The 20,263-nt window shown below is 35.6% G+C and overlaps 2 protein-coding genes across 8 annotated transcripts; both read left to right on the top strand.

Moving 5' to 3' along the window:
- The first annotated feature begins 5,222 nt into the window (after window positions 1-5,222).
- Window positions 5,223-13,448, top strand: LOC145631700 (putative disease resistance protein At1g50180). Of its 5 annotated transcripts, none has more exons than XM_081683852.1 (6): window positions 5,223-5,292; window positions 5,656-5,721; window positions 8,384-10,127; window positions 10,663-11,881; window positions 11,979-12,094; window positions 12,617-13,448. In XM_081683852.1, exons 3-6 carry the CDS (start codon window positions 8,473-8,475, stop codon window positions 12,996-12,998), a joined length of 3,372 nt encoding a protein of 1,123 aa, XP_081539978.1. In that variant the 5' UTR covers window positions 5,223-5,292; window positions 5,656-5,721; window positions 8,384-8,472; the 3' UTR covers window positions 12,999-13,448. The 5 variants fall into 5 exon arrangements, with proteins under 5 accessions (XP_081539978.1, XP_081539979.1, XP_081539981.1 ...); XM_081683853.1 differs by having other exon boundaries at window positions 5,238-5,299; window positions 5,664-5,721; XM_081683855.1 differs by having other exon boundaries at window positions 5,240-5,299; window positions 11,982-12,094.
- Window positions 13,449-13,580: 132 nt separating this feature from the next.
- On the top strand, window positions 13,581-19,631 carry LOC145631699 (putative disease resistance protein At1g50180). Of its 3 annotated transcripts, XM_081683849.1 has the most exons (5): window positions 13,581-14,895; window positions 15,131-16,804; window positions 17,001-18,219; window positions 18,415-18,566; window positions 18,676-19,631. In XM_081683849.1, exons 2-5 carry the CDS (start codon window positions 15,144-15,146, stop codon window positions 19,061-19,063), a joined length of 3,420 nt encoding a protein of 1,139 aa, XP_081539975.1. In that variant the 5' UTR covers window positions 13,581-14,895; window positions 15,131-15,143; the 3' UTR covers window positions 19,064-19,631. The 3 variants fall into 3 exon arrangements, with proteins under 3 accessions (XP_081539975.1, XP_081539974.1, XP_081539976.1); XM_081683848.1 differs by having other exon boundaries at window positions 13,581-16,804; XM_081683850.1 differs by having other exon boundaries at window positions 13,581-16,804; window positions 18,648-18,865.
- Window positions 19,632-20,263: the final 632 nt, after the last annotated feature.

Here is a 20,263-nt window from a genome sequence, read left to right as displayed (position 1 = left end):
TGTCACTCTTGGGGGAGATGGAGGGACAAACCGTCCCTCAATTCCATGATCCTCAAATGTGGCTTAATTATTAGAGATAGAGGTTAGTAACAAATAAATTCAGTATTTGGCGTTGAAGGTATTTGCAAGAGGGGAACAATTGTGATGGCAACAAAATTATTATTGAATGATTAGGGCATGTTCTCTTACGTTGAATTCAGCTCATCTCAACTCAGCTCAGTTCAGTTCAGTTCAGCTCCTAATTTCCTTCTCTTATAAAAATTCAATTCAGTTCAATTCAGCTCAGTTCAATTCAGTTCAGTTCAGTTCAGCTCAATTCAGTTCAGTTAAGTTCAGTTCAGTTCAGTTCAGCTGAGTTCAGTAAATAAGAACAGACCCTTAGATTGTACTCGTGTTAATGCACATGTTATATCTTTGGAAAAATTGACATTTACTACCACCGAAAGCACCCTGTATCATATTTGTCCACCCACCCAATTGGACTCTCAAAGGATATTAAGAACCATGGTATAAATTTCAGAAATTTTTTAATTCCGGGCGAAAAAAATCAAAAAAATTCAAAATTGAAGGCTATCCACGCTTTTTGATAAATTTTGGAGTTTAGGGGCCTAGTGTAGAAAAATATTAATATTTCAGGAGTACATCTCGGTGTCATATAATGCCGTTTGAAACCATATATGATCATTTTATGTTGTCATAAATGTTCGTAGTAGGCTTGAATAAATGAAATTCGTGCAAGTTATAAACAGGTAATTAAATTGGTTGTTTAAAGGCAAATTGGATGGTTCCACCAACCCAATTGGACTCCCAGAGGGTATTAGGGACCATGAAAAACATTTCGGCAATTTTTATTTCTAGGCGAAAAAAAGTCAAAAAATTCCAAAATTGAAGACTTAATATCCATGCTTTTTGAGAAATTTTGGAGGTTTCCGGGCTCGGTGTCGAAATGTCTTGAAATTTTAGGGGATATATATCGGGGTTATATAATGCTGTTTGGAACCATATATGATTATTATTTGTTGTCATAAATGTTTGTGGTAGACTAGAGTTAAAAAATCGGTGAAGTTGTAAACCGGTAAACTGATCGTTTAAAGGCAAATTGGATGATTCCACCCACCCAATGAGACTCCTGGACGGTATTTGGGACCATGGTAAACGTTTCGGTAATTTTTTTTTTTGGGCGAAAAATAAGTCAAAATTTTCAAAATTGAACACATTTTTTGAGAAATTTTGGAGAATTCAGGGCCCGGTGTCGAAAAGTCTTGAAATTCTAGGATACATCTCGGGGTCATTTAATGCCGTTTGGAACCATATATGATCATTATTTGTTGTCATAAATGTTTGTGGTAGGCTTGAGTTAATGAAATCGGTGCAAGTTATAAACCGATAAATAGGCCGTTTAAAATTGGGTGGTTCCACCCACCTAATTGGACTCTCGAAGGATATTAGATACCACGGTAAATATTTCGACAATTATTATTTTCGGGCTTAATTGCATTGAACTAAACTTAATTTTTTATGAGAGAGGAAAATTAAGAGCTGAACTGAACTGATTAGAGTTGAACTGAACTGAACTGAACTGATTAGAGCTGAGCTGAACTGAATTGAATTGAAATTAAGTAAATGTGAACAGGCCCTTAGTCTATTACGGAGTAGTATAGGGCATTAGACTGATAAATTTGAATCTACAAGATTTTCTTGAATATTTGATACAATTATATTAACATCATTTCAAATATTTTATATTATCTTTATGACAAACATATTACTTTTTATTTGGTGTTCATAATTCTCCAATATACATTTACCTAAAATATTATTCCAACTCCTTTTGTAATTATCTGATAAATGGAGTAATATTAGATTTTACTAAAAAAGTAATACTCCATAATAAAATTTATTTATATTATTGATATTTAATAAATTACTTTAAAGCATCACTTTTCTTTATTAGATATAATTATTTAAAAAAAAAATAAATTACATGGGGTTTTCACTTTTGGTAATGGGATACATAAAAGAAGGTCCGTTTATGAAAAGTGAGACACTTAAAAAAAAAACGGAGGGAATATCACATAAAGTACACTTTTTAAGTCAACTTGACTCGGATACAATCATTAGTAGCTAATGATACTCCCACCATATTTAAATAATTGCTCCATTTCTTCGGACATGAAAATTAAGTAAGAATACGAGTAGTATAAAGTATTACTTCTTATTCTTTTAAAAAAAAAAAGTTTACTACCTCCACCCTAGAAAGAACGACCCATTTGGCCTAATTTTAGTCCCAAAAAGAATGACCCATTTGCTTTAAAATCCCCACCCATTTGCATTAATATTTGTGCAAAATTAGCTTCCCCATATAAAATTTTGTTTCTCTATGTACTTTTATTAATTTCTCTCTCTACGTTTTTACAAACTCCATGTAAATTTATCTTTCCAATATACTTTTACTTCTTTTTATTTAACTTTCTTAATACCCGCGAAATCAACCCAAATGAGTCGTTCTTTCGGGAACGGAGGGAGTACTTCTTATTTCATGATTGAAAATTTGAGATGGGTTGGTTGAAGAAGAAAAATAATTAATACTCCATAAAATATACTCCCTCCGTCCCCAAAACTTCGACCATTTTGGGTTGATTTTGCGGTTATTAAGAAGCTTAAATAAAAAGAAATAAAAACATATTGGAAAGATAAATTTACATGGGATTTGTAAAAAAGTAAAGAGATAAAGTATTAAAAATACATGAAAAAACAAAATTTTATATGGGGAAGCTAATTTTGCACAAATATTGTTGTAAATTAGTGGGTATTTTAATGAAAATGGGTTGATCATTTTGGGACTAAAATTAGGCCGGAGATCAAAGGTTTGGGGACGGAGGGACTACATGTTTTGTTTTATTTTAATTGACATAGTTATTTTATCACCCTTGTCTGTACAAACTTTAATGATTAATAAATTTATATCCCCATAAGTAAAAATTATAAAAGTTAGTATTATGATAGTATTTATTAAGATGAATTTAAAAAAATCATACATGAATAAGTTTTTTTCTTACATATCATTTACAAAAGACATTCAAATGAGGGATGATAAATAATGTTAAAGTCGAAGTAGGTCCCGTTTAAAAAAAAAAAAAAAAGTCGAAGTGGGTCATGTAAAAAAAAAAGAAAAAGGAGGGAGTAATATGGAGGATGAGAAACCACTAGTATATACTATATATACTACCTCTGTTATTTTTTCCAACTTTAAAATATTTTATATCTAAAAATAGGGTAATGCTATATGTAGCCCTAAGAGTTATATATAAACATTAAATACACTTTTGAAAATTGTATAAAATTATGAATTCATGACAAAAACACGCATAGATCAATGTAATTAGTGTTTATATTTTTATGATTTCTTAACTTTTTACGATTTTCAAGTGTAAATTTAATGTTTATATATAGCTTTAAGGGCTATGTATATCATTTTGCCTAAAAATAATACCCCAACTTTGGAATATGAAACGGATGTAGTATTTTAATAAAGTAGGCTAATTAATTAATGCGGATGACTTCCTGAATTATTGATCCTAAAATAGATAAAATAGTACCCTAATCCGTCTTGTGTGTGGCTGGTCAGCCCGTGTGGCCACGTATAAAAAATAATAATAATAATAAAGTAACCCCCATAACACTGACTAAGTAATCCATGCAATACTGACATAATAACTCCTATTACACTAACGTAGTACTCCCTCCGTTTTTAAATACTTGTTTCATTTCTATTTTTTGCACTATTCATTCGTCCTATTGACTAATGTTTGTGATTTATACATATGAAAAAAATATAGACTTGTGGGTACTTGTTGGAATAATCTCAATGAATAAATTATTAATTTTAAATTGTTAGAATTTATACTTATTGATAATTAAAGATATTAGTGATTAAAGATTAGCATCGACATGCGTGTCTAAGAGAAATGGAACAAGTATTTAAAATGAAAAATTGATGGGAATAATCCCACCTTTTGAGCATCGGAGATTAATAATCCCACCTTTGGGATTCTTTTTAATAATCCCATCTTTATACCTTATCCGCTCCTAACAGTCCCGGGTGACTAGTAACCGGTTAAAGAGGTAATTTTTTTTTTTTTAAGTTTATTTTACACATGTCACAATTTGATTTGTCCAAAATTAAAAGTAAAAATAATTAAAAAGTAAAAAAAAGAAAACCAACACCACAGCCACGCCATCCCCACCAGGCCACCACCATCCAAACCCAGACCAGAAACCACCTTCGAACGCCATCCCCACCCCGACGCGAAACCACCGCAACCCACCCCAGCCAACCTAACCCCAAAACAACCCTAACCCCAGCCAGAAACCACGCCACCCAGACCCGAAACCACCTTCGAAAAATCAAAAACCCACCAAACCCAATTCCACCTTCAATAAGTCGAAAATCCTACCAAATTGGCTGATCGAGGTCGGGGAAAGAGGAGGGAGGTCGGGATAGGGACGAAGGAAGGGGAGAGAGGATCGAAACGGGGGAAAAGGAGGGGAGCCGGGATCAGGGCGGAGAAAGGAGGCTGGAAATCGAGGGTTGTGGGATGGTTGGTTTTCAAGGGTTTTCGTGACGGTGGAAGGGAAGCTGGTTGTTCGAGGGAGGAGGAAAGGGGGCGTCGGCGCTAGGGGAGTTGATCTGGGCGGTCGGCGTCATGGGGCAAGGCACTTTGGCGGCAATGATGGCGGGATCAGGTGGCGGGGAGGGTGGTTGCCTGGCCGGGGATGGTGGGTGGTTTTTTTTAATTATTCAATTATTATTTTTTTCCTAAAAATTTTTTTAAAAAAAAAAATTTAATTTTTAATTTTTTTTTTATTTTTTCGACCAATCACAGACCAACATGTGTCTGGTAACTTGTTATAACAAGTCACATAACCGGTTGGGACTGTTAGGAGCGGATAAGGTATAAAGGTGGGATTATTAAAAAGAATCCCAAAGATGAGATTATTAATCTACGATGCTCAAAAGGTGGGATTATTCCCATCAATTTTTTCTATTTAAAAACGAATGTAGTAACCTATTTAACAATGGTAATATTGGTAAATACTAAATAACCCCTTCTCGGCTACTCCGTATTACATTGACGAAGTAATCTGTAATAGTTGACCAAACAGTCACATATAAGACTTTGCGACAGTACTCTCGTTTAGTCGTTTTATTATTTTATATACCAACTACCAAATAGTCTAAAATGAAGTCGTCCCTAAAAGAGTCAAGAGTCTTTCTGCTCCTCCGCTCAGGTAACGGGTAAACTCTCTTCTACTTTCTCTCTCTAAAGTTCCTTTTTTATTTAATTTTCTATTATACTAAAATTCCATTCAATCTTTTTACAATTGTTACCGATTTTCTTGCATTCCCTTTCTAAATTTTATTATTGCTACCAGTAAACAATCATTTGAGATTCGAAATCAAGTGATTTGTTTTGCTATATATTAGTCTTTGATAATTGATATAATAACATTTCCCTTAACACAGTTGAACCTTGTGTTATTACAATTGTTAAGCAAATTTTCAAAGAAAGATAGTTTGATTATGATTATGATGCGATGGTCTATTATTCTGTATTCTCATTAGTAAAAATTAATTTATTTTGACTCTTCTAGCGGAATAGGGAGACTTTGATGCACCCGTTTGAACTCAATGGAAGTTGCTTGGTTGCCGATAATAAGGTCAGAAATTGATCAATTAATACAGTTGCTTTTCCATTTCCCTTTTTATTCAATTAATTGTGTCGGAGTTTTTTCTGGAAAAAATGAGTGCTGGTTTCAAAAGTTGGATCTTTCGCTTTTCTCTTGTCCTGACTATACAAGTTTATCTTTATAATAATGCATTTCTATAAATAAATCAACAACTTTTATTGAATGCGGGTTTCACAAATTGTTGATTTATTTACGAAAATATCATGTTCACGGGGATATTTTGTTAATTTATTTACATAAATGTCACTAAATAAGCCCCCTCCTTCTTTCTTGTCTTAGGAAAGTCAATGTTAGTTTGCTTTTAATTTTGAAGAGTTACTTTTCTTTCTTTTTCAATTCTCTTTGCTCCATGGAAGTGTTGCTTTTTTGGTGATATACTACCAGGGCCGTCCTAATCATTTTAGGGGCCCTGTTCTAAACTCATAAATTGGGCCCTTATAATGAAGTACTACCTCAGTTTTTTTTTTTAAATCTACAATTTTTTAGAGTGTTATTTAAGAGAGATAAAAAAAATGTCAAAAGTAATATTATTTTTTTTCTAAGAAATTATCTCAATATATTATCATAGATGAAATAATTAACTGTTTTAAACAAAACCCAAAAACTCAACTAGTTTATTTAAATTGTAAATAATATGATTAATATCCCAATACAATCTAAATTACTAAAACTATTTGAATAGAGTTCCTCTTTGAGATTGAGTTAGCTCTTTCATTTTTCTTCTTTCTCATAAGTTTATCATAACTAAACACATACTTTATTTTGGGAGGCATAATTTTCTGAAAAAAACTGCAATAGTGTAAGTAATTAAACAAACAATTTGCCAAAAAAACAACAAATCATGCAATTAAACTAATAGTTGAAATTGCAAAAAGGATTTAACAACTTGCAACTCTAATTGTCGTAACTCACTTTAGCATTTCCATGGCTGACTATGAGCAATTCACTTGGCAAAAAATAATTTGAGTATGATAATAACGTTAGGTTTTTTTTTTTTTTTTTTTGGACGGGGTATAATAACATTTGTTATTGAAGAAGATAGGAGATTGAAATTATATTTATAGGGGGTGAAAAGTTCAATCGTTGATTAACGAACATTAAGGGATTTCATTGTACAAAACACAAAATTAATTTCTCCATTAAAAGCAATTCGAGATTTGAGAAATCATCTACCCATTATAATTGATAGAAGACAAAACGTTTGATTTGGAAATTGAAAATTTGGGAGTAAAACAATAAATTAAATGGGAAATTAGGAAAGAAGATTGAAGATTATAGGAAACTAAAGGGATTTGGAAGCAATTTTCGAGATACTACGGTATAAAGAATCTAGATAATTGGGAGTAAATGAAGGATAGATTAAAGGAGGAAGATAAGCTGCTTTCCTTCTTTCCCGTGAGAATAAGAGTTAATTTTTTATTATTTTTTTTTAACATTAAGATCTGGGCTCAGCACAAATGGACCCTTTAAATTTCGGGGCCCTATGCTAAGGGTCTGTTTGCACATGGATACTACGGAGTGTCCTATTTAATGCCCTATCTTTGGATTTTCCGCACCAATGTTAAATGTTATGGTTTCTTAGGATTTGGATAGTAAGTCCCATCTAGAATCAGTTATCGTGAATAATAGTTTGCAGAAGTATAGGTTTGTTTCCCGTCACTGCTTTTTTTGGTGTTTATTGGAACCGAGAGGGGAGCTCTAACCACTTGAGTTATCCTTCACTCTCTTGTTTCACGACAATGTCCTTGTTCATCTCTTCAAATTCCGTCCTCTAGGTTGTAGTGTCTTATGCAAGGGAGTAAGCTCAGTTATTATCATTCAAGGTCTATGTCGGTAGTCACAGTACGTTAGGATGGCCCCTAGTAAAACAAAAACCTTGGTTAAGGTTTTCCTTGGTGAAAATTCTTGACTATCAAACCTTGGTTATCTGGCTGGTCTGGTTAGGGTCGGTGTGGGAAAGGAAGAATAAAGGAAAAGTAAACACAAATGAATAATCACTCCATTTGCCTTTTGCCCGGAGTTTCAGAGAATAAAATAGGGTGAAATTATAATTCAAAAAAAAAAAAGTTGAAATTTAAATATTACTTCCTCCTTTCCAAATTAGTTGACATGTATTTTTTTTTTTTAAAGAGTTTGAAGAGTAGAAATCCATGGTTACAATATCCATGAGATTTTGCACACTTTCAAAGTTTCAAAATTACAAATTTAATCTTTGGTATCCATTATATGAAGTAATGTAAAAATTTACTTTAATGGAGAAATGATATAAATATATGATCAGACTCCTCATCAGAGGGCATATTTATTGTATTTAGGAGAAGCAAGTAGATGTAAGAAAAATGTGGAAAGAGTAAGAGCGTAGTATAATGATGGGTGACGGTAAGAAAAAGTGGATAAAATAGGAGAATTGTGTAAAAATGTAAATGTTGTTGTAAAAATGGTTATTATTGTAAAATGTATTCACCAAAAATATAAAAATAGAGGTGCTGTTAATGGTACGGAGTATTATTTAGGTTTTATTTGATTTACATTGCATAATAATGAATTTTCATTCTTTTTTGAAACAATCAAGTAGTGTAATTCTTAATGGTTTTACATTTAGATAATAGTAATGCTAAAACTGCTAATACAGGTCACTACCCATTTATGACGGACCTAGTGATTGTCAATTCTACTAATTCCCCTTAACTTGAAGAACTTTCCACCTCTTGAGCAACAATAATGGCAGAATCAGCTGTTGTATCAGCTCTGGAGTGGATTGGCTTATTACTAATACAAGAAGCAAGCACGTTATTTGAAGTAGAAGATCAAGTATTGAACCTCCAAGCCGATTTAGAGTTGATGCAGCAATACCTCCAAGATGCCGATGGAAAGCAAGAGTCAGGGGAAGTTGGCACTTTGATATGCCAAATTCGGAAGCTTGCATATGATGCTGAGGATGTGATTGACACTTACATTGTTAAGGTTCAATTGAAGGCTCAACAGGGTAATGAGAGGAGGCTCATGAAATATGCCTGCTTTCTGTACAATTCTCATCACATCTACAATGTTGGGAAGCAAATACAGTTGATCCAGAGTAGGGTGAAACGTATCAATGATAGGTTAGATAGTTATGGAGTAAGAAGGAACCATGAGTTGCAAAATGGTCTTAGATTGTCCCATGATGAAAGATGTTTGAGGAAAAGGCCCCAAAGCTATCCCTACGATGATGATGATAATGGTAACTATGTTGTTGGCTTGGAAAGAGACATTCCGAAGCTGTTAGGAGTTCTTATGGGTGAGGGAAACAGTCAAGTTAATTTTCTTTATATTGTAGGAATGGGAGGTTCTGGGAAAACTACCTTGGCTAGGAAGCTTTACAACCATCCATATGCAAAAGAGTGTTTTGATTGTATGGCATGGGTTTATGTATCTCAAGAATGGAGCACCAGACACATTCTGTCTGAAATATTAAGGAAGATTGGTGGTCCTAAGGAGAAGACAAAGCTGCACGCCGGGGTGAGTGTGGAAGGATTAGTGGACAAGCTCCGAAACATCCTTAGAAAGAAGTCATACTTGGTGGTACTAGATGACGTCTGGAGGAGAGAGGCTCTAGAGGAAATCATCCAGGCTCTCCCACGAGAAAATGTGAACAAAGGAAACAAGATTATCATCACAACTCGCAACCAAGAAATTATCCAATTTCAAATCTTCCAACAACACCGCTATATTCATGAGCCCCAACCTCTAAACCAAGAGGAAGGTTGGCGATTGTTCAGTAAGATTGCCTTTGGCCATCAAACTATTCACAACATGGAAAGCTTTGAGATTCTAGGCAAGGAAATGCTAAAAAAATGCAATGGACTTCCTTTAGCTATAACAGTATTAGCTGGAATTTTAAACACAAGAGATAGCATTAGGGAATGGCAGCAGGTGAGTGAAGCCGTCCGGTCAAGAGTGATGGAGGGTAAATGCACACACATGTATGGTAATGTGCAAGATTTGCTAGCCTTAAGCTATGATGATCTACCTTATTATCTGAAACCCTGCTTTCTTTATCTTGGTGTATTTCCGGAAGATTGCCAAATCCCAGTTGGCATGTTGACTAGGATGTGGGTTGCTGAAGGTCTTGTAACTGCACACAAAGATATGGCCCCCGAAGATGTAGCTATGCAGCATCTGGAACAGTTGAGCCAGCGTTTCATGATTCAGCTAGTGAGAATTAATTTCAATGGAGTCATTAAGAAAATTCACATGCACGATTTGTTGCGTGAACTGTGTGTCGAAATGGCTAAAGAACAAGGTTTTCTTAAAGTTTTTACTCCAATTAACACTCTAGATAGAGGTGTTCAATCTAGAATACCAAATGAATCACGCAGAGCTTCTCTTCATTCCAGGTAATCCTGCACTCTCTGTGGTACAGGTAATCCTGTACCATTTTAATCGATGAATTCCCTAAAAAATAGAGATCATATATATTGAGTATCTTATAGCTTCTCTACCGACCTGACTTATGGGATTAAGGCTTTGATTGATTGATAGCTTCTTTACTTATGGGATTAAGGCTTTGATTGATTGATCGATCGATCTTATAGCTTCTCCTAGTTATTCTTGGCATTTCCCTTTAATTGCTTTTTTTTGTTTTGTGACTTTTGTTTAAGAGAATGAGAAATAACTAGTAGCTATGTGATCATTGATTCTAGTGGGGTGCTCTCACTTTTGACTTACTACTTTTAAGTACCTCAAGATACCTTGTTCAGCATGCATGAGATTATTATATAATAGGGTGACCTCAACTGAAGTCTTATATGTCGAATTTTAAGCGAAGTTTATGTATTGCAAAAAGCATTGGCAGATAGTTATTCTTTCCCCGTCTGTGATTTATGAGCATATATATCTAATTGCAATCTTGATTTTTCATCACTCTTCCAGCTTTTCTTTTCCAGCAGAAGTTTCAAATCTGAGATCACTTGTAATGTTGACAAGATCTAGCGTCATGCACTCAGCCTATGTTTCCAAGGAGGATTTGGACTTGGGGATTTTGCACCACAATTTCAAGTTGCTTAGACTGTTAAATCTTTGGGGTATTAAGACTGTAAATGGAACTTTGCCTACAGAAATTGGGAGCTTAATTCATTTGAGGTACCTTGGAATTCGTGCATCAAATGTTGTAACACTTCCTATGTCAATTGGTAATTTGAGAAATTTGTTGACCTTAGACTACAGGAACATTGATTTCGATACTAATGTGCCAATCAAAATTCCCAAAACCTTGTGTAACCTTGTGCTACTTAGGCATTTATTTTTGCCTATTGAATGTCCCTGGAGTGTCGAAGACTTGCAGCTGAGTACTATGAAAAATTTGCAGATATTGTGTGGTTTAAAGCAGGAAGGAGAGGGGAAATGGTTCTCAGAAGTGATGACAGAATTAAGTACAACTCTGAAGAAGCTAAAGATTGTTGTATCAATGGCAAAGCAATTGGTTGCTGCCTTCAGTTGTCCAAGCATAGTGTCTGACGTGCTCCGCACGTTACAGTGTGAGCTGAGAGATGGTGTAGCCTTTCAAGATGTTGAACCTCTATCCCGCTGCAGAAACTTGCATAAACTGGTACTGATTGGGAAGGTACAGATGCAGCTGCCGTTGCTACTTCCAGTTAATCTTGTCATGCTAGAAATGAAAGATAGTATGCTTAAGGATGAGGATCCCATGATATCTCTTGGAGCATTAGCCCACTTAAAGTTCCTCAAATTGATAAATTTTTTTTCTGGGACCACATTTGCTTGTGAGCCAGGATCGTTTCCCCGGCTTGAAGAGCTCTACCTTGGGAACCTCCAAAATCTGGAGGTGTGGAAGATAGAGAAGGGGGCAATGCAGTGTCTTAAGAAGTTAGAGATTACTTTTTGTAGGAATCTATTGGAGTTTCCCCATGGATTAAAGTTTGTTAATACCCTTCAGCAACTAGATTTTTGTGGATTACCCCAGGAATTTGAGGAAAAAGCAATTGAATATGGGTGGTCACAAAAAAGGCTTAGGCTTCCTCATAACTATGAAACGATCATTAGACAGTGGGACTCTCCTGTTCACTTTTCCTCCATCCGCGAGCTTTATGAGTTGCTGATTTCTGGGATCTACCTTAATGACAAAAGGAAGGTAAGCCTATCTTTCCAAAAGTCTAAGCTTCCTTTTAATTCCCCTCTTTGTATCTAAATGTCACCTTACATTCCATATCTTTTGAAATAAATTGTAGCAGAGATATTGGGTTGTAAAGCAAGCTGGCTTCTTTTGTAATTGCTTCATGATGTATGCGACAGATCTCTCCTTTGCTGACCTTGAATGCTGGCACTGGGATGAAATGGCAGAAAGGTATGTATAAATTGAATGATATTATAACATCTTTGGTATAATTGCTATTTTATCAATACTATAAATAGTAAATTGATTGTGAATTTGTTATTCATTTATTTATCTGTAAAAGAGAGAGAAAAAAAAAAGATCAGAAAGAACAACCCCAAGTAAGATTAACAAACCGTTCAAAAAAAAAAAAAAAAAAAACAGAAGTAAAGATTAACAAAAGATCATAACATTTTTTTTAAAAAAGTGGGAGAAGTATAAGTGGAATCTGCTTATGAGTATGGGAGGTTGATGACAACCTATTATACCACCCATGCTTAAAAGTGTGGGTTATTCTTGATACCATAGAGCTGAGTGACTATTGTTATTGAGGCAATTCATTATAAGTTGCACATTTAATCTTCGTAAAGGGAAGCAAAGGCCTATATAGTATATACCCGTTGAGTACATATAAATGTAGTTTCACCAATGATGAAGATCCCATACATATCTTATTTATCATGCTTTGTTTTATATGTATTTTCTATCTGGCAGAGATGGTACATTGATTAAAGTGGGAAAGCTAGAAGCAAGTGAAATGATCCTTCATGTGAGTGGAAGAATCGATATGAAAGATCTCTCCCCAAATGTCCGGTATGAGTTATCTTACATTATCAAGTTGGAAAACACTGAATCGGGATGGAAGAGACCTGTCTGTTTCGCACTCACTGTTCCTGGTCATACAACAAAAGAGCATAGTGTAATCTTGGATGACAAGCCTAAGAATGAATGGATACAAGTTTTGGCCGGTACATTTCAGGCATCCTCGCGAAATGTTGGAGAGGTAAGATTTTCCATGAGTTTGCCTCTAGAATGGCCACCCATAGAGAAAGGTGAGTTGGTAGTCAAAGGTGTTACCATTGAGGCAAAGTTTTAATGTCTTAGAGGCATTAGTGACATCTATAGATGCTTCAGAGATGGTATAATGACATGATTATGCTGAGAGGCAGGGAAGGAAAGAGATTACAGTGATCAAATAAGAGAGGCCTGATGCATAGCTAAAGTGTGGAACTGTGGACATCATCTTCAGCTCAACACAAGTATGATAATCTTGTATGAAGTATATATAGTTGATTAATCTGCGTTTAGTGCATTCCCTTGTTCAAAACTTCAAATTCCGCCAAACAGTTACATTTGAATTCGCTGATGTGAACATGTTAGAACATAGGTAAACAGGATTTTGTCATACATTTCACTGATGTAAACCTGTTAAAACATAGGTAAACAGGATTCTGTCAAGAGTATCTATGTTGATGAAGATTTGTGAATAATTGACATACTATATGATTATCTGTGTTGAAAGATTGGGAAGGTTGGCTTGTTGAAATTGATCTGTGTGCTAAGAACAATAGGCATGCCTGGATGTTTATTGTGATTATTATCTTTCTATCTTGTAAAATATGGTGACATTCTGTATTATGTTAATATGTATGAGTTATGTTCATTGAAAATCTTTCAACAACAAGAACTCATTTTTCTTAATCTATTTACAAAATTTTCTCTGTATTGGGGGTTGATGTGCATTTTTTTTCTTGTGTATATGAATGTTGAGTAGTTTGAGGATATTTGAGCAGAAAAAATGGATTGTTGAAAGTGGCCTTAGCTTTTCTTCAAAATAGATACATATGAAATGAAAAAAAAAAATATATATATATATATATATATATAGGGATAATGGGGGAATACATAAATGTGGCTTTTATTTTTTATTTTTTATTTTTACTACTTTTTTTTTTATTTTTTACGTAGTAAGATACGGGGGTTGCCCCTCCTATCACAGGAGGGGTGGGGTGAGGATCGAACCTAGGTCACTCCCGGGGGAGATGGAGGGACAAACCGTCCCTCAACTCCATGATCCTCAAATGTGGCTTAATTATTAGAGATAGAGGTTAGTTGCAAATAAATTCAGTATTTGGCGTTGAAGGTATTTGCAAGAGGTGAACAATTGTGATGGCAACAATATTATTATTGAATAATGAGATTGTACTCGTGTTAATGCACATGTTATATCTTTTGCAGGGGTTAAAAAAATCTTAGTTATTTGGGAAGCCAGTGGAGGTAGATTGTTATTGGAGAAGTTTCATTGATATTACCTTTTTTTTTAGAAGATAGAAGGTACAAAATTTGAGTATTGAGATTTAGGAGAATTGTAAAACTAGTTCCTCTATTCATAGTTAAAAAAACTAATTCCTCTATTCTACTTCTCTGATTTTGATAGTGTTTTTAAGGATATCTTGTCTTTAAGTATTGATCTAAAATCTTTTGTGTGGTCTTAGTTATAGAATAGATGAAGTATTGAAGAGAGTGAGGGATAACTCAAGTGGTTAGAGCCTCCTTCCCGATTACAGGAGATCCTGAGATCGCTTCTCACCCCTGCCCTTGTGGCTCTCTAAACATCAAAAAAAAAAAAAAAAAAAAAAAAAATGAAGTATTGAAGGTAATGTCACTATCATCATCAAAACAATGGTATTAGGCCAAATTCATTAGTGTGAATCAAACTAAAGTGTCAAACTTGTGGACCTGTAGGGCCTCTATGGTGGCTAGTGGCTACTTTGCAATAAATCCAAGATATTCCAAAAATGAGAAAAATTCTATTATATTCCCGGAGAATTAGTCAAAGAGCACCTCCTTAGTTAAATTAAATGATGCAATTTCAAATGAAAGTTCCACAAAAGTAGACTAGGAATTCCCATGAATCTTCCACAAAGCTAGGTATGTATCTCTTCATCCTCACCAGAATTACTGAAACAGTGATCAGCCTCTTCTGGCAAGTGGTAAGTTTACTTTTTACTCAGCATCTTTTGATTTGTCACTTGTACTATGTTTTTTGCTTTGTAATATACATGAGCTTCACTGTATTTCAGTACTATGGCTTGGTATATTTTGATGATAGTTTACACATTGTAAATTTCCGATTTGTCTTAATGATAGTAATATGATGCAGCACTGCAGCAGTATGCTGCTAACTTCATACTTAATACTCATTTTGACAAGGGTATGTGCATACAGGACTAGCTGTAAAATGGCGGCATCTCTTGTAGATTCAGCAATTCAATGGATTGGGTCCTTGCTAATCCAAGAAGCAAGCCTGTTATTTGAAGTGGAAGACCAAGTAAGAGACCTCCAACAGGACCTTGAACTCATGCAACAGTATCTCCAAGATGCTGATGCAAAGCAAGAAATAAAGGAAATTCGGACTTTCATCAGGCAAATTAGGAAACTTGTTTATGATGCTGAGGATGTCATTGATACTTACATCATTGAAGTTGAAGCAAAGAAAGATGTCCCTGGAAATAAGGGCTGGCTTTTCAGATTTACATGCTTCCTGCATACTGTGCCTCATACCTACAGTATAGGGAAGCAGATACAGTCGATGCAGAGTAATGTGAAGCAGATTACTGACAGTTTAGTTGTTTCTGGGGTTAGAAGAATCGCAGATGTAGGGGAAAATTTGAGATCATCTAGCAACCGTGAAAGATATTCTAAACAAAAGCCACGAAGCTACCCCTATGATGATGATGGTGATTTTGTTGTTGGCTTGGAGAAAGACATCAAAATGTTGGTAGAAGTATTGATGGGAGAAGGGAAGACTCGAGTAAATTTTGTTTCCATTGTGGGGATGGGTGGCTCGGGGAAAACCACCCTTGCTAGGAAGCTCTACAACCATCCATATACTAAAGAATGCTTTGATTGTTGTGTATGGGTTTATATATCCCAAGAATGGAGCACCAGACATGTTTTATTTGAGATATTGAGGAAAGTTAGTGACCCTGACCCTATGGAGTTGTCCAAGTTGAATCCAAATTCAAGTGTGGATGAGCTAGTGGACAAGCTCCGGAGCATCTTGGAAAAGAAATCATATTTGGTGGTGTTGGATGATGTTTGGAGGAAAGAAGCACTAGAGGAAATACTCCCTGCCCTCCCATGGGTGAGGAAAGACAAAGTAAGCAAAATTATTATCACAACCCGAAACCAAGAAGTAGTTCAGTTCCAGAACCTCCAAAGGAACCTATATGTCCACGCACCAAGGCCTCTAGGCAAGGAAGAAAGTTGGGAACTGTTCTGCAAGATTGCTTTCAATTACCATACAAATTGCAATAACGAAACTTACGAGGGTCTAGGCAAGGAGATGCTGAAGAAATGTGATGGACTTCCCTTGGCTATAGTAGCATTGGCTGGGATCTTGAATACAAAAAGAAGCATTCGGGAATGGCAACAAGTTAATGAAGCTGTACGGTCTAGGGTAATGGAAGGCACATGCACACATATGTATGGTAAAGTAGGTGATATGCTCGCCCTGAGCTATGATGATCTACCTGTTGATCTTAAGCCTTGCTTTCTTTATTTGAGTGTTTTTCCAGAAGACTGCCAAATTCCAGTTGGAATGCTAACCAGAATGTGGATAGCTGAGGGTTTTATCGCTACAAATGAAGACATGTCCCTTGAAGATGTAGCAATGCAGCGTTTAGAAGAAATGAGTCACCGGTTCCTGATTAAAGTAGTGCGGATCAATTGTAAAGGAGCCATCAAAGCAATTCACTTGCATGATTTATTGCGCGAACTCTGTGTTAGAAAGGCCAGAGAACAAGGTTTTCTTCAAGTTAATACTCTTATCAACAATTTAGCTCCCACTGATGCATCTCAAATAGCATTCCAGTCACGGAGGGCTGCTCTTCATTCCAGGTAACATATTTATCCACTTAAGCATATAAAGAGACCTTTCTATAATGGAATTCATATATGTCTAATACTTCGTACTTCGTATCTTATGATTTATTCATAATGCAATATTCTAACAAGGACATATATAAATCATGGATTATAATTTATAACGTATAAACCATAGTTAATTTTCTCTCTTTTCTTCACATTTTTTCAGCACATGTTTTCCTACCCAAGCTTCAAATTTGAGGTCACTTGTACTATTGACAAGATCTAGTGTAATGCACTCTGCCTATGAATCCAAAGAGACATTAAACTTAAATGTTCTCACTCAAAAATTTAAATTGCTTAGATTGTTAAATCTTTGGGGAATTAAGACTCCCACCGGAGCTTTGCCTACACAAATCGGGAACTTAAGACACTTGAGGTATCTGGGAATTCGGGCTTCTAATATCACAGAACTCCCTGCATCAATTGGTAAATTGAGAAATCTACTTACTTTGGACTACAGGAATATTGACTGCTCTGATAAAACTATCAAAATTCCTGATGTCTTGTGCAAGCTTATGCTACTAAGGCATCTGTTTTTGCCAATTGATTGCCCTTGGAGTCTTGAAAAACTACAGTTGAGTGCTCTAAAGAACTTGCAAGTACTCTGGGGTGTTAAATGTGGAGGGGGTGATTGGTTTTCACCTGAGATGCTTGGACTAAGCCCAACCTTAAGTAAGTTGAAGGTGGTTGTGTCAACCAATAAGAATTTGGAAGCCGTCTTTGATTGCCCAAGCCTTGCTTCTGATCGGCTCCATACATTCCACTGTGAATGGAGCGTTGGTGTGACCTTAACACATGTAAATCGCGCTATCTCTCAGAATCAACACGTAGATGAACTGGTATTGGTTGGAAAAATTAAGGTAGAGAAGCTGTCTCTGTTATTGCCACCTAATCTTTTAATACTGGAATTAAAGAATAGTGTTCTAAGGAATGAGGATGTTATGGTAGTTGCTGGAGCATTAGCCCACCTGAAGCTTCTAAGATTGTCAAACTCTTACACGGGAACAACATTCACTTGCAACCTTGGTTCCTTTCCTCAGCTAGAAGAACTCTACCTTGAGGACCTTCAGAACTTGGTCATGTGGAAGATAGAGAAAGGGGCGATGCCTAGGCTTAAGAAGCTTGAGATCTTAAATTGTCAGATGCTACGACAGTTTCCTCATGGTTTGGCGTGTGTCACAACCCTCCAACAACTTGACTTTTTTGGAGTGCCCAAAGAATTTGACGAACAAGCTAGGGTGTATGGATGGTCGCAGCAAAGGCTTAGGCTGCCTCATAATTTTGAAGCCATCATTGAGCAGTGTGACACTCAAGTTGACATGTCTTCCATTCACAAGCTCTATGAGCAGCTCACTGCTGGGATCTTTCTGAATAACAAAAAAAAGGCAAGTTCATCTACCATTCTGAATACTAGACAGGCTTCAGACTCTTCTGCTCCTAAATTTTCTATTTGTTTCCCCTCTAAAATAATAGCTAAAGTATTTAAATTTCATCTTCATGTAGCCGAACCCATCATTGGGATTAAGGATTCGATGTTGTATGTTTTGTTAATTCAGTTCCTGTTATTGATTGAAAAACAGAAGTTCTGGATTGTGAAGCAGGAGGACTGCCCATATAACTGCTTCATGGTGTATGTGGTAGGCCTCTCCTTGACAGCAAAAGTGGATTGTGATGGTTTGCCAAAGTGGAATACAAAAATGGATAACTGCGAATGGGCTGAAACTAAAGACAGGTATTGATAAAGGAAGGAAAATGTGTTCTACAATCTACATGTTTGAATGATAGTCATTGCAAGGTTGATATCTGATTAAAGTTTCACTTCTGTTGTTCTTATGCTGCAGAGATGGTGCATTAATCAGAGTGGCAAAACTAAAATCTTCAGAATCTGAGCTTCATGTGGGTGGAAAATTCAAAACCGAAGATCTATCTCCAAATGTAACATATACATTCACTTATGTGGCCATGCTAGAAAACGACTCAGAATTTGTAGAGGTGATTGCCCGTTCTCTACTACTCCTTCCTAATGTGAAATTTCAGGAGCACAAGCAAAACTTGAATGACAAACCAAGAAATGAATGGTTTAAAGTCCCTATAGGTGAGTTCAAGACACAACCTAACGGCTCTATTGGAGAGGCAGAATTTTTGTTGCATTGCCAATGCCACACAGAAGAAGTTGGATTCGTGATCAAAGGTTTCATGATTGAGCCTAAACTTCAATCCTTTACCTAGTTAAAGACTTGGTTTACCTAGCAGTCAAGTACAGTGATATGATGATGGTGGATCGCGCATCTTGGGGGAGATTTGAGGATGGTGGAAGCCAAGCATTAATAAAACAGTGTAGATCTGTTACAAGCTGAAATAATGCAGCAGTACCTATGGATTCTTAAAGTATCTGTTCCAATGGACAAGCGACGAGGTGGTGGCAATAGGCTGGGCTGGGCTGGGTAGTCACTAGTCAGTGCTGGACTACACCTAAACAAATGAGGATTATAGTGACGTTTTTATGTACTTCCTCCGTTCTCTTTTTAGTTTTTGTTGTACCGTGGAGGAGATGCACAATACTAGTATCTCAAAGGAGCCAACCTGTCTTATTTATAGAAGAAAAAAATGTTGGTATTAATTTTCAAAACATTTCCTTTATTATTAGTACTGTCATTAGATGTAAGATTGCAACATTGGACTGGTTGATGATGGTTAGAATTGAGAGCTACACAAATTTCTTCACCTTTTATGCTAAAGCAAATAGCTAGTTATTCAAAACATCAGATAGCAAGAGATGTTAATGTAGAAGAAATGCATATTTGTTTCTCAACATCATTTGACTTTCAATTACTAATTTAATTACCAGAAAAATGTTGGAACATTTGGAGTATTTAATTAGTTGACAGGTCACTAGAATCTCTGGACTGGAGGCCAACTAATGATGAGGAAGCATGATCTAATGTGACTTTGACTTGCTTGTATTATAAAGACTTACTTCTAATAAAATGTTTATTCTTTGTACTCGTATAATTTAAGATTGGATATACAAATAGACAAAGCTAGTAAGTTCACACTTGCAAAATAAATTGAACTAAACTTACCTTAAAATTGACATTCATTTAAAAATCCAATATGTGACCATGGTTTTTTATTTAAATACTTTACATAGTGGATTATTATTTAATTCAATGTGAACATGAATTTTAGTAGTAATTAGATGAATTTTAGTAGAAATTAGTATAGAACCCAGTGCAATTATATACTCCCTCCGTCCCCTTTTGATAGTCCCTTATAGACAAATTTTAGTCTCAAAATGTTCACCCCATTTACTTTTTCCAACAACTATTAATATTAGGAAAAATTGGCCGCAACAACACCAACTATGACAAAGGTGCGTGTAGCAGCACAACCTTTCAAGGGTGCACTCAACATCACAAACTATGCACT

Source organism: Chenopodium album, chromosome 5 (assembly GCF_948465745.1).
Source record: "Chenopodium album chromosome 5, dcCheAlbu1.1, whole genome shotgun sequence".
NCBI classification, from domain to species: Eukaryota; Viridiplantae; Streptophyta; class Magnoliopsida; order Caryophyllales; family Amaranthaceae; genus Chenopodium; species Chenopodium album.
This window is presented reverse-complemented; position numbering and strand designations above follow the sequence as displayed.

Excerpts from the sequence above, each read along its gene's own strand:
- LOC145631700 (XM_081683852.1), top strand. The coding sequence starts at position 8,473 with ATGGCAGAATCAGCTGTTGTATCAGCTCTGGAGTGGATTGGCTTATTA. Across the intron at positions 10,128-10,662 it reads AGAGCTTCTCTTCATTCCAG|CTTTTCTTTTCCAGCAGAAG; the intron begins GTAATCCTGCAC and ends TCACTCTTCCAG. Across the intron at positions 11,882-11,978 it reads ACCTTAATGACAAAAGGAAG|CAGAGATATTGGGTTGTAAA; the intron begins GTAAGCCTATCT and ends AATAAATTGTAG.
- LOC145631699 (XM_081683848.1), top strand. The coding sequence starts at position 15,057 with ATGATGCAGCACTGCAGCAGTATGCTGCTAACTTCATACTTAATACTC. Across the intron at positions 16,805-17,000 it reads AGGGCTGCTCTTCATTCCAG|CACATGTTTTCCTACCCAAG; the intron begins GTAACATATTTA and ends ACATTTTTTCAG. Across the intron at positions 18,220-18,414 it reads TTCTGAATAACAAAAAAAAG|AAGTTCTGGATTGTGAAGCA; the intron begins GCAAGTTCATCT and ends ATTGAAAAACAG.